Genomic DNA, 13,087 nt, shown 5'->3' on the forward strand with positions numbered 1-13,087 from the left:
CGTGTCCTGCGGAGAACGCACGCGTAATGTTACATTTCATTTCACTCGCTCAAGCAGGCAAACTGTTCAGTGTACAAATATGGAACTGGCATCAGTGTGTTCTTGAAGAGTTGCACTAAGTTTCGATTCTACTTTTACGTGCGGCAACAAATTATTAAGGCGATTACGGACAGTTTACGAAAATGCATTTTCTTTCGGTGTTACTGAAATTTTCGACACGAAGGAAAATTTTTCGTTATTGGATTTAGGTGAACACGTTATGAGAGCAAAATCTTAGTACATGTTCATCAAATTCAAACCGGAACTCCGTCAACGTTTCCTAAGACGAGCTAATTTTGGTTAAATACCACGCGTAATGGTCTGTTCGAGAGTCAAGTTCATAAGCTGTGGCATTTGTGGTTCGTTCCCAGAAACAGATCGCTGTGTGTGTAATAAACAAATAGATATGGTTTGCTACAAAAGTACTTCCAGGAAAATCAACAGTAAAGAGGTCCTGGAAGAAAACGAATGTCTGGGTTTGACAACCTCGGAAGCTGGTTCAATATGCCTTCAACAGAAGTATTTCGTGTTGCTACTAACAAGAAAAGAATACCCATCATCATAGCCAACATTCGAACCGGATAGGTACCGAAAGAAGATGATGATCCGCCTACTTATTTCTAACATAAGAAAATATAAGATTTATGGTATGAGATGTCATGATGAAGAACATCAGGAAATGTCCAAGACACAATTTTTTGGTGTATACCCAAGAATTTTCGTAAATCAGTCTAAAAACTTGAGTCTGGTAATTAACAACAATTTTTTTTTATATTTTCATCTCGTTTGCAAGATTGCCACCTCTCCTTTCGAGATTTCCTGATAGGTATTTCGCCAGGCAAATAATTTTTTTTTTTATTGTTAAACCCGTATAAACTTCTACAGTTTCTGTCTTCAGTATTTCTTCGGGCCACGTATATCAATTTTTGCCTTCCAAGACACATAAATTCTGCCATTACTACCAAATAGCTGGGAAAAATTATTCCCTGCAAAACTTACTCAGCTTGAAGTATGCTTCAGACCTCACTTCAAAAAAAACGGAGAATGTTCTGAGAATGTCGTGAGAAGCTCCTCTAGTTTTATTCATACGAAATCAGAGATGTTATTTGTTTTGAGCAACTTGGGTCACCCTTTTATTCATGCTGAGAACATTCTCGGGTGGAGTATATTCTCCGACTAGCTTTATTCATGCGAACCTGGGAGTGTTCTCCGAAATTTCGAGTATAAAATATATTCTTTTTATTCATACGACCCGTCGGCTGTGGTAGAATGTTATTCAAACGTTGACTTTTCAATTTTGGCGGTAGAGATCAAAGATAGCTATTGAAGTTTCGGTTACGATAAATTCAAACAGATGTCATATGGCGGAAACGTTTGAAAATGATTTCTGTTAACTTTATGAAATACAATTTTTATCCAAGTGATAGGAATTTACAAGGCAAGAAGTGTTAATCTGTGTAACGGCAGAAGATGTAGAGTAGATAATTATGACTGTCATTGCTTATATCCATAAAAATACTTCATTGACATGTAAGTCTGTTTCTGAAAGTGCTATTTCTCTAGTAACTGTGAGAATAGTCTTCCTCTAAATTGTGTAAGAGTTTACATCGCAGATATGATAAAACTTATGTAGAAATGTTGTAGTTTTTAGGCGTTGTGATACCAGAATTTGTTCAGTGACCTGACGTCGGATTCATGATGTATAGTGCCACCCCACTTCCGAATGAAGCCTGAAAAGCAGTGTCATTTACTTATTAACTTCTGCTGCAGACAGCCCATTGAATGCTTGTACCCAGTTTGTTGGATTAATATTTGAAGAAGAAGTATCGCACATTAAAAAACTTGATGAGCGATATGAACAAGTAAGTTTTGTTGACTGTCCATAGGAGATTTCGGCAGTGTTTTTGCTTTTTTAATTGCAAATGGACGTTTCTTTTTCAGACTAACCGATGAAAAACATTTTAAGAAAAGTTATGGCATGACTGGGCGTGGCACGACAGGAAAACTTAAAGAGGAAGGTAATGGCCAGGATTCTGGCATTAAACAGAGAACAACGTTTCGGTCCCGCCCTCAGACACCCAATCACGCTCTACAGAAACAAATTCAACCACAAGGAAAACAGAAATTATCTCATGAGGAAACTGACAGTAAAATGATGTCTGGTCACCTAAAACAAACTCCTGGGATAGAAAAACCACAGAGAAGCAATAGATGTGATTCACTGGGTAACACCCCTGTTTCACACTCATATCCTTTACCCTGCAAGAGAATTCTGAGATTATCATGTGAGACGCCACCAAGCACAAGAAATGTGAAGAATGTAGAGTATTCTGGAGCAACTCCAATCAATATATTGAACAGGGATGAAATTCCGCAGTCCTGCACAGACACACCCGAGTGCTACAGCAATGTGAATCTGGGTACACCTAGCCAGAGGTTTCATTGTGGAGACTTTCAGGACCTGCTAGGTGAAGAAACTAGCAATCTTACTGTAGGTATCAGAGTGAGGCCATTGAGTTACAGAGAAAAAAGTGTCCCATCTGTAACTAGTGTTGTAAATGTTGTTGGTAACGAAGTGAAAGTAACGTGTGATACTGGAATTCTACACAGATTTTTTTATGATCACTGTTTCTGGTCAAGTGACTCTTCACATCCAGAATATGCAGATCAAGAAACTGTGTTCAGCATTATGGCTCAACCACTATTAGATAAGGTGCTGAATGGATATAATGCATGTTTATTTGCCTATGGTCAAACAGGATCTGGCAAGAGCTATAGGTAAGTTTCATCAGGCCTTAATTTTCTACACTTCCCTCAAAAGAGGAAGTTTGGAGATTTTTTTGCTAGCACTGTGAAAAATTTGAGACATGTCTGATTTGTTAATCCTCAAATCTTTCTCGATTTAATTGTTTGTAAAATGTTGGTATATAATATTGTTTCATATTAAGAGAAAGATAGTACACATCAGCGATTGGATACATGCTACAGACTTGCTGCAGTGAAATGATTTTTCTGTTTATACATAATAAATGTTCTAGTAAAACAGAGCTGCTACAAATGTCTGTAGAAATTCTTGTTCCTTGATGAATCCATCACTTCAGTTGTTTGAAATCTAAAGGTTTATTTTCAGTTTGTGTCAAGGTATCATAGTTCTTAGGATATGGGTGCTGTAATTATATTATGAAGACAGAAAGTTTGGTTATTCTTTGTCGTCTTTCCGTGTTTGTGATAGTGCTACATTCAGCAGTATTCAGAGAATAGCTTTCGAAATGTGGTGTTACAGAAGAATGCTGAAGATTAGATGGGTAGATCACATAACTAATGAGGAGGTATTGAATAGAATTGGGGGGAAGAGGAGTTTGTGGCACAACTTGACTAGAAGAAGGGATCAGTTGGTAGGAATGTTCTGAGGCATCAGGGGATCACAAATTTAGCATTGGAGGGCAGCGTGGAGGGTAAAAATCGTAGAGGGAGACCAAGAGATGAATACACTAAGCAGATTCAGAAGGATGTGGGTTGCAGTAAGTACTGGGAGATGAAGAAGCTTGCACAGGATAGGGTAGCATGGAGAGCTGCATCAAACCAGTCTCAGGACTGAAGAACACAACAACAACAACATCAGCAGTATCTATAACATCATTTGTAAATTGTTGAATTGAATTTTCTATTCTATATTCAGGATGATGTTAGTTAATCCCTGACAGCTTGTAGTGCTGTTGCCAGCTCTCGACTCTGAAACGCCACTGGCTCACCTGCAGCTGCAAACAGTAACTGTCTACAGAGCTATGGCAACACCGAAGCATTGCCATAGAGACAGTTATAAAGTCATGTTATGTGATTGGTTGAGATGGGCCCACAGTGCTGCCGTGCCCAGCCCTTTGCAACCATCAGATATCAACTTATACTGACTCAACTGCAGGCTTAATGTGTTACATTTCACAAAAAGTTTCCCAGTATGATCACATATATGCAATATCTGTGACTGAATGACCGCCACTCAGTTAGTTATCTTCAAAGATGTAATTGAAATAGTGATATTGCAATCACTGCAGCTGGTGATAGCTCTGTCTGGAAATGTATGTGTATAGGATTTTGCTGTAATAATAAAGTAATTGTGTAAATGAACTTTGTACCAGGATTAATATAAATATGGCACCAGCTGAAAATCTTATTATAGCACAGTATCTTCGATGGAATTTAATACGCACTCAAAAGAACTTTATTGAGACTGTAATACCTTGAAGTGTATAGCACCCCTCTGCACCCTTTCTCTGATGGTAACTGTGTGTTATTGCATGGTGTCATGATTCATAACTGCTCAGTCATCAGCAACTGATTGAGAATGGTCGAAGATTAAACTCTTACGTGCACAAATCTTAGTCCTTGGTGTTCTGTATTTGTTCAATGTGATAAGAGGTCGGGTGACAGGGGATCACACAGACACCTTCATGTGTATGGAGTTTTCTTCAATTCTGACACCTTGGGAGTGGTGCTTTGACTTGCTGAAGGTACAGGTCAGCTGTGGACTGCTGTAGATAAACAAATGTATAGGTCTGCTCAAGACTGGACCATTACAGTCTGCGATAATAGACAATGACCCATCTCATCAACTTGTCCACGGCAGTTGATTCTGATGGAGTAAGTTTTTCCCGCTATGCTTGGTGCACTCGCAGTATGCCCTTCACACAGTGGTTTGGGGTAACTTCAGTGCCTGTATAACCTTACAGGTGGAATACCCCTGTGCATCAGACATGATCAGGTTACAATCAGATGCACTGATATTGCATTATCCCTATCTTGCACCAGACTGGCACACTGCTGTCTAGTAAAAGAGCTGAAAATCTTCCATTCACATGGCACTGTGAACTGTTCCATTTTCCGTGGAGACAGTAGTGCTCTCCCTCCCAATTGCTCTTAGGTGTGTGTAAGATGCAAAGTGCTAGCCATGTAAAATGCTGTGTGTACTGTGCCTGAGTGCTTCTAATTCAGAATACTTATTGTTGCATGATGCAACTGGGAACTGCAACACACTTCTTCTTATAATTGAAATGAAAGTTGTAAACCTGCATGTGTGACTGTACCAGGAAAAACACAAGTTTGTGATAGTGAAAGTTTACAGGCCCCCAGCAGGAAGAATTTTCATCTTCATAAAGCAACTATAGTCGAGACTACGTTAGAAGATCCCTGACAGCTGTCAGCACTGTTGCCAGCTTTCAACTGCAAAGCACTAAAAGCTGTAGGTGAAAACAGTTGCCGTTTGCAGAACTGTGACAACACTGAAGCATTGCTGTAGAGACGTATATAAAATTGTATAACGTTATGGGGTGAGGTAGGCGTGCTTGGTTGCCATGCTCAGTCCACTGCAGCTTGCAGGGATCACATTATGCTGACACGGCTATAGAGACAAATTAAAAACCTTGAGGTTGTACAGATTTAGCTGGAGAATCATTGTTGGTGAAGGCTTCAGTGTTGATGTTTTTGGTAGATAGTGCAGATAGAGGACACACAGAATTGCTGATGTGCTGCTTTTGATCATCTGCCATAGTAAAATTTTGTATGTGGATTGAAGGACACCATGTGGCAGCCGTTGGCAACATGATTTCGTACCCATCTACCTTGTGTTAATTTGGTTTAACAGTGATAAGTAATGGTTTATCTAGTCACAATTGTTAAATATTGACCTGGTTTCAATCATAGGAGCCGGCCGCAGTGGTCGTGCGGTTCTAGGCTCTCCAGTCCGGAGCCGCGCTGCTGCTACGGTCGCAGGTTCGAATCCTGCCTCGGGCATGGATGTGTGTGATGTCCTTAGGTTAGTTAGGTTTAATTAGTTCTAAGTTTTAGGGGACTGATGACCACAGCAGTTGAGTCCCATAGTGCTCAGAGCCATTTGAACCATTTTCAATCATAGGAAAAAAAAGTCATAGCACAGTATCATAAAATCAATTTTAAGAGAGAAATTATGGGAAGAATGCTTGGATGAGATTTAAACATATTCTTGTAGAAATTTAAGTTTCCTTTTAAAACAGACAAGGGTACCATTGGACAAAAGCAGTGATAGGAAACGGATAACATCCGAATTAAAATATATTGTACTAGGAAGAGAGGTCTACCTAAGAGGGCAAGCTGTAGTCAAGAGATGGCAGTTGAAATTCTATGACTGTATTGTGGTGAGATCTAGGGAATGCCATGGATGAATGGCTCTAGTGTCTTGTGAGATATGCCTTTACACTCCTCATTTCCGATCTAAAGTATTATACGAGCATTCATCAGTGACTCTGTACTTTGATTTGACAGCAAGTGATGAGTCTCTTGACCAAAACAGTTCTATAGTTACATCATTAGCAGCTCATTGGTCACAAACTTACTTCAAAAGCTCTGTATCATTCACCAAATAGAATATTAATGCAATAATGAATAATTCTGGATGGGATACAAGCAACAAAAAAACACAACATCCACTTATTGAACTCTAGGCAGAAAGAGATTCGTGCTTGCTTAATATTTCCTTGATCTTTGTACATTGAGATGTGCTCTATCTGCAAACAGAAGAACTGGAAAAATTGAGTGATATTTCTCAAGTTTTCACACAAGTACAAATGCTTCCTTGTAGAAGATACTTGTAATAATTTAGAGCATTTTACTGTAACATGCTATTTGTTTGTGTGTGCTGTTGCAAATGCTTTTTATGTTTGAATTTTTAATTGCCGTGATAGCTTACTGTGAATTCGTGTTACTGGTGCCATGAAAGTGGCTAAGGCTAACATAGTCCCATGGAAATGGGCAAAAATAAAGTGCTAAAGGCAACTACTCACAATAGGCTGTAGTGGAATCATTTATCAGTAAATACACTATAGCTGTTTATGTGCTTATCTATCACTCAGTGATTCTTTCGCGGATGCATTTACTCATACCATTCCACGCAGCATGGAGTGTCATGGATCAGTTTTTTGTTTTACAATCTCTGTTGCTCCTTGCAGTGTGAGAACATCAATTTCTTATCACCCTGGCTGTCACCTTGCCAACTCTAAGTTTATATAAATTTTTTGTCCCAGTTTTTAATGTCGTGGGCACTAATTTTAATACAGTGTATTAACCCATTCCAAGGTTTCATTGTAAGCTCACTATCAGGTTAAATATGCCTTTTTCGCAATACAGGTGCTATGAAAGATAGAATCCACAGGGGCTGATCATGTTACATAAATCTTGTCTTCCTTGCATACCTGCTGCTGCAGGAGAGGGTTACTGCCATTGATATGAAATCTTTCCCATGCGTGTGTCTGATCTCGTGCCATTCCATACACTTTTGGCAGGTCTCCACTTCAGTAGGCCCGAACTACACTCTGATTAAAATTACTTGTTAGCTGACACTTCATGGCATGGAACTTAGTCCTGCAGCCAGAACTCGTAATGTGAGCTGTCTGCTGCAACCAATGCGCCACAACTAAATCAGTTCACTTGCAATGTTTGGTTAGTGTTGCAGTTGTAGTGGTTGAAACTGTGGAGTCAACTGAAAGTTGTGGTACCCTCTGTCTGCTTTGACCCGTGACATGGCTGTTGTATTGAGTGACATCATGTGGCATGACATATTTGAGATATATAGTTTTTGCAGAGGGCGTCTTGAAGTATGTGATGGCACTTTCTAGTGTGAAATGTTGATGTTTTTGAATTGAGTGATGTTACTGATTCATTGAACTCCATGACAGCTGTTTTTGAGAATAATATTGAAAGTTTGTGGTTTGTTAATGAGTTATTTTGATGTGTGTATGGATGGGATTTGAATTATCAGTGCGGAGTGGTGTTTGGTTCGAGATTTAATTTTGTGTTCCGTTTTTTATTTATGAATATGATAACGAAATTCACGAGTAGATCCCTGCTTGCCACAATGGTGGGATGACATGTTGACCATGATTAAATTCATTCAGTTATTCAGGTTAATTGCTGAGAATGTGAAGTGTTTGTGGAGAAGGCTTGAAGTTAGATGTGGTACCAATAAATGTGGTGTTTTTGGTGGGTCAATGTATGACAATCTATCCAGAGGGGTTCCTGGACTGAGAAGCCTAGGCAGGCCATTTGAGAGAGTCTATTGGTGACATAGAAGTTTGCTATTGCTGGAGTGCTAGATTTGCATGTCAGCTGACTAGGTGGTAAGTATCTTTTTATGTTCCAGAGTTTTTATTTTAGTATGTATGGTATGCATCTTTATGTGCATAATTGTGTGTTTCTTATATATGGAAATAGCATGGATACAATTATTTAGGAATTTTTGGGTTGGGGTGTTATTTGTTGGTAATCGTGTTGGATTGTGGTTGGTAGGTATCAAGAAGTTTGTAAAAACTGTGTTGGCACGATTGGGTTTCTGATGTTACTTATGTGAGTGAGTTTCAATTTTGTGGTACTGCAGACATTGTTTCAGCTATACAGGTCAAGTGAATTTCCAGTACCAGGTTTTGGAGCTGTTTGTGGATTTGTTGTATCGTGGATTCCATTTTAGATGTATAAGCCTTGGGAAATTTCTAATACTACCGTAGTTTACAAATATTTTGTGTGTGTGTGGGGGAGGGGGGGGAGGAGTTTGTTTGTTTGTTTTGGTTTTTGTGTCAGTATTTGTTTTGGTATGTTATCATTTCTGGGATTGTTTTGTATTTAGTTCGTTCTCGCCGAGACCACCAATTCCTGCAGCTGTCCTGTTAGTATTTCTGCTATTAAATATGTTTTGTATTATTTTTGCCTAAACATGCGTGTAAAGATTCATGTTAGTCGCCATACTGTGTAAGCTTGCAGTAGTAGTGTCCAGTGTCTTGATGACATAATGGCTTAAACCTGATGTGTGGTACCGCAATCTTTGGTTTTGCCAAACTGTGTTCTGCTTGAGTTGGCACTGCAGACTCTTTAACACAGATGCAGCTGACAGCTGATACAGCAACACTGTATTGCTATGTGGCAAATGTTAGAAATTTATTCCAGTGAAAGTCAATTTCTGTACAACTATATTTTTTTAATTTTATTTGGATGTTTATCTCATGTATATGTAATTGATTTCAAGACAAAATTGTCTTATCCGTTAGACATGCTTCATGAATCAAGTGCCATAAGTCCGTAACAGTAATTTCATCAAGAACAGCATCTGTATTGTGTCTGCAACACAGTTTAATAATTCATGCCAGATACTCTCTACTGTCTGCATTGGAACAAAATTTGAGCAGTGTTCGAGGTGAATTATCAAACTGTGTGGCAGGTGCATTATAGGCATCTTCCTTGTTGGGACAACTGTTATGGTACGTAGGGAATTTGATTCATTAAAGCATGCCTAACAGGTACCAGAATATGTGGTAATTTTGTCTTGAAATCAGTTGTATGTGCATGAGGTAAGCATCAAAATATAATTCAACGATAATGAATTTGACTTCCATTGGAATAAATCGTAATTCCTTTCACTATTCGACACACAGTCCACAAAAATAAGTGTCGAATGAGTAGTTTTAATCGGAATATGACTTCTATGTACTAGCAAAAGGAACACATCTAAGGAACATTGTTGTTGTTGTGGTCTTCAGTCCAAAGACTGGTTTGATGCAGCTCTCCATGCAAGCTGTTTTATCTCTCAGTGCCTACTGCAACCCTACATCCTTCTGAATCTGCTTAATTTACTCACCTCTTGGTCTCCCTTTACGATTTTTACCCTCCACGCTGCCCTCCAGTATCGTATCTCCTATTTCACTTTCATCTACATTCTCTTCCATTTCTATAATATAATGGGTTTCCATCTGAGCTTTTGATATTCATAGAAGTGGTTCTCTTCTCTCCAAAGGTCTCTTCAGTTTTCCTGTAGCCAGTATCTATCTCACCCCTAGTGATATGTACCTCTACATCCTTACGTTTGTCCTCTACCCATCCCTGCTTAGCCATTTTGCACATCCTGTCGATCTCATTTTTGAGATGTTTATATTCCTTTTTGCCTGCTTCATTTACTGCATTTTTATATTTTATCCTTTCATCAGTTAAATTCAGTATCTCTTCTGTTACCCAAGGATTTCTACTAGCCCTCGTCTTTTTACCTACTTGATCCTCTGCTGCCTTCGCTACTTCATCCCTCAGAGCTACCCATTCTTCTTCTACTGTATTTATTTCCCCCATTCCTGTCAATTGTTCCCTTACGCTCTCCCTGAAACTCTGTACAACCTCTGGTTCTTTCAGTTTATCCAGGTCCCATCTCCTTAAATTCCCACCTTTTTGCAGTTTCTTCAGTTTTAATCTACAGTTCATAACCAATAGATTGTGGTCAGAATCCACATCTGCCCCTGGAAATGTCTTACAATATAAAACCTGGTTCCTAAATCTCTGTCTTACCGTTATATAATCTATCTGATACCTTTTAGTATCTCCAGGATTCTTCCAGGTATACAACCTTCTTTTATGATTCTTGAACCAAGTGTTAGCTATGATTAAGTTATGCTCTGTGCAAAATTCTACAAGGCGGCTTCCTCTTTCATTCCTTCCCCCCAATCCATATTCACCTAATATGTTTCCTTCTCTCCCTTTTCCTACTGACGAATTCCAGTCACCCATGACTATTAAATTTTCGTCTCCCTTCACTACCTGAATAATTTCTTTTATCTCATCATACATTTCATCAATCTCTTCATCATCTGCGGAGCTAGTTGGCATATAAACTTGCACCACTGTGGTAGGTGTGGGCTTCATATCTATCTTGGCCACAATAATGCATTCACTATGTTGTTTGTAGCAGCTTACCCTCATTCCTGTTTTCCTATTCATTATTAAACCTACTTCTGCGCCATTTCTATTTGATTTTGTATTTATAACCCTGTATTCACCTGACCAGAAGTCTTGTTCCTCCTGCCACCAAACTTCACTAATTCCCACTATATCTAACTTTAACCTATCCATTTCCCTTTTTAAATTTTCTGACCTACCTGCCCGATTAAGGGATCTGACATCTGACATTCCTTGCTTCGACCCGTAGAATGCCAGTTTTCTTTCTCCTGGTAACGACGTCTTCCTGAGTAGTCCCCCCCCCCCCCCCCCCCCCCCCCGGAGATCCGAATGGGGGACTATCTTACTTCTGGAATATTTTACCCAAGAGGACGCCATCATGATTTAACCGTACAGTAAAGCTGCGTGCCCTCAGGAAAAATTACGGCTGTAGTTTCACCTTGCTTTCAGCTGTTCGCAGTACCAGCACAGCAAGGCTGTTTTGATTAGTGTTACAAGGCCAGATCAGTCAATCATCCTGACTGTTGCCCCTGCAACTACTGAAAAGGCAGCTGCCCCTCTTCAGGAACCACACGTTTGCCTGGCCTCTCAACAGATACCCCTCCATTGTGGTTGCACCTACGGTACAGCTATCTGTATCGCTGAGGCACACAAGCCTCCCCACCAACGGCAAGATCCATGGTTCATGGGGGGAGAAGGAACATTGTACAGATGATTATTTCAATTAATCTTAATTTTATCGTGTATAAACTACTTGAATTATTATTTAATGCATAGCTTTTTTTAGTCCTGATCCACTTTAGCACTTTGTTGCTGCAGTGACTGACACTTATTAATTTTTTTGTTGCCAGCATGATGGGCCTTGAAACAGATGGGGAAAAGGAGTTTGGAAAAGAAGCTGGCATTATACCCAGGTTCTGTCATGCGTTATTCAAACTCATTGAGTCTGGGGATGACGATGGAAAGAAAGCTTCCTCATCAGGAAATGTAGCAGTTGAAATAAGTTACTTTGAAATATATAATGAAAAAATTCATGATCTCCTAGGAAGCTCATCAGACAGAGAAAGGAGAACACCACTGAAAGTTCGTGAACATCCTGTTCTTGGACCATATGTTGTGGATTTATCAGAGCATGTAGTTGTATCTTATGAAGATCTCAAGGTGAGTTCACATGTTGAAAAATTTACACTTGCTTTTTTAGAGTATGTGAAGATGCGAGTGTGTGTGATGTTGTATTTCTTGGAATTTTCCTCTTACTTTTGGGAAGTGTGGTCTTAAAGTCCTTGTTTGGCCATCCACATATATATTTCATGGTGTCTGTAAATCACTTTACGTAAATGCTGGTGTGATTCCTTTGAAAGGGATATGCTTGTTTTCCTTCCCCATCCTGATCCAGCCCCTACATATTTAATTCTTTAAGCTTATTTTTGTTCATTTTAAGGGTAATTTTGTGGAAAGTTCTGATAGAATGGAAAGACAAGGGGGCTCAATAAGTACTCCATCACATTTTTTCTCTGCCCAGTTTTGTTTGGAAAAAAAGTGGAATTTGTTATGGGCAGCATGGAATATTTCTGCTTTAGCCCTTATAGTTTTATGAATTTCCACTTGGTGGCGGTGCTATACATAGTCTTCAAAATGGTGTCCGTAACGAAAGGTATATTCCAAGCAGAGAGTTGTCATTGAGTTTCTTTCCATGGAAAAACCAGAGCATCGCAGATATTCTAAGGCATTTGCAGAATGTCTATGGAGATCTGGCAGTGAAAGAAAGCATAGTGAGTCATTGGACAAGGTATCTGTCATTGCAACAAGGTCGTGCAAACATGTCCGGCCGGCTGCACACAGCTCTGCCTCCTGCAATGTTGGAGTGTGTGGACACTCTCATTCGAAGTAACTGACTGATTTCAATTAAGCACCTCGTTGCTCAACTCGATGTGTGTATCAATAGTAGTGACACACACTTCCAACAGCTTGGGTACTCAAAAATGCATGCCTCATCCACCCTACAGCTCAGATCTTAACTTTTCAACTGCAATCTGTTTGTCCCAATGGAGGATGCTCTCCTTTCCTTGGGAAGCAGTACATGGATGATGGGGAGGTTATTGCTGCAGCAAGACGCTGGTTCCGACGTCGGACAGTAAAATGGCACCATGTGGGCATACAGCCCTTCCCAGAAAGGTGGTGTAACACTGTCACATAGAATGGAGATTATGCTGAAAAATAGGCTTTTGTAGTGAAAGGAGTGGGGTATAATATGGTGTATTGAAATCCTGAATAAAACCAACCTGCTTTCGGAAAAAAAAGCATTGCAGTACTT

General features: G+C 39.5%; 1 protein-coding gene across 1 annotated transcript in view; it reads left to right on the plus strand.

The window, feature by feature from the left end:
* Window positions 1-1,373: 1,373 nt before the first annotated feature.
* The window catches only part of LOC126485140 (kinesin-like protein KIF14), a 251,822-nt gene continuing 240,108 nt past the window's right edge, over window positions 1,374-13,087 (plus strand). Inside the window, exons 1-4 of the mRNA XM_050108803.1 lie at window positions 1,374-1,569; window positions 1,684-1,901; window positions 1,981-2,817; window positions 11,625-11,934. Of these exons, the coding sequence (XP_049964760.1) occupies window positions 1,885-1,901; window positions 1,981-2,817; window positions 11,625-11,934 (1,164 nt within the window). The 5' untranslated portion in view covers window positions 1,374-1,569; window positions 1,684-1,884. The remainder of the gene's footprint in view (window positions 1,570-1,683; window positions 1,902-1,980; window positions 2,818-11,624; window positions 11,935-13,087) is intronic.

Source organism: Schistocerca serialis, chromosome 6, assembly GCF_023864345.2.
Source record: "Schistocerca serialis cubense isolate TAMUIC-IGC-003099 chromosome 6, iqSchSeri2.2, whole genome shotgun sequence".
Taxonomy (NCBI): Eukaryota; Metazoa; Arthropoda; class Insecta; order Orthoptera; family Acrididae; genus Schistocerca; species Schistocerca serialis.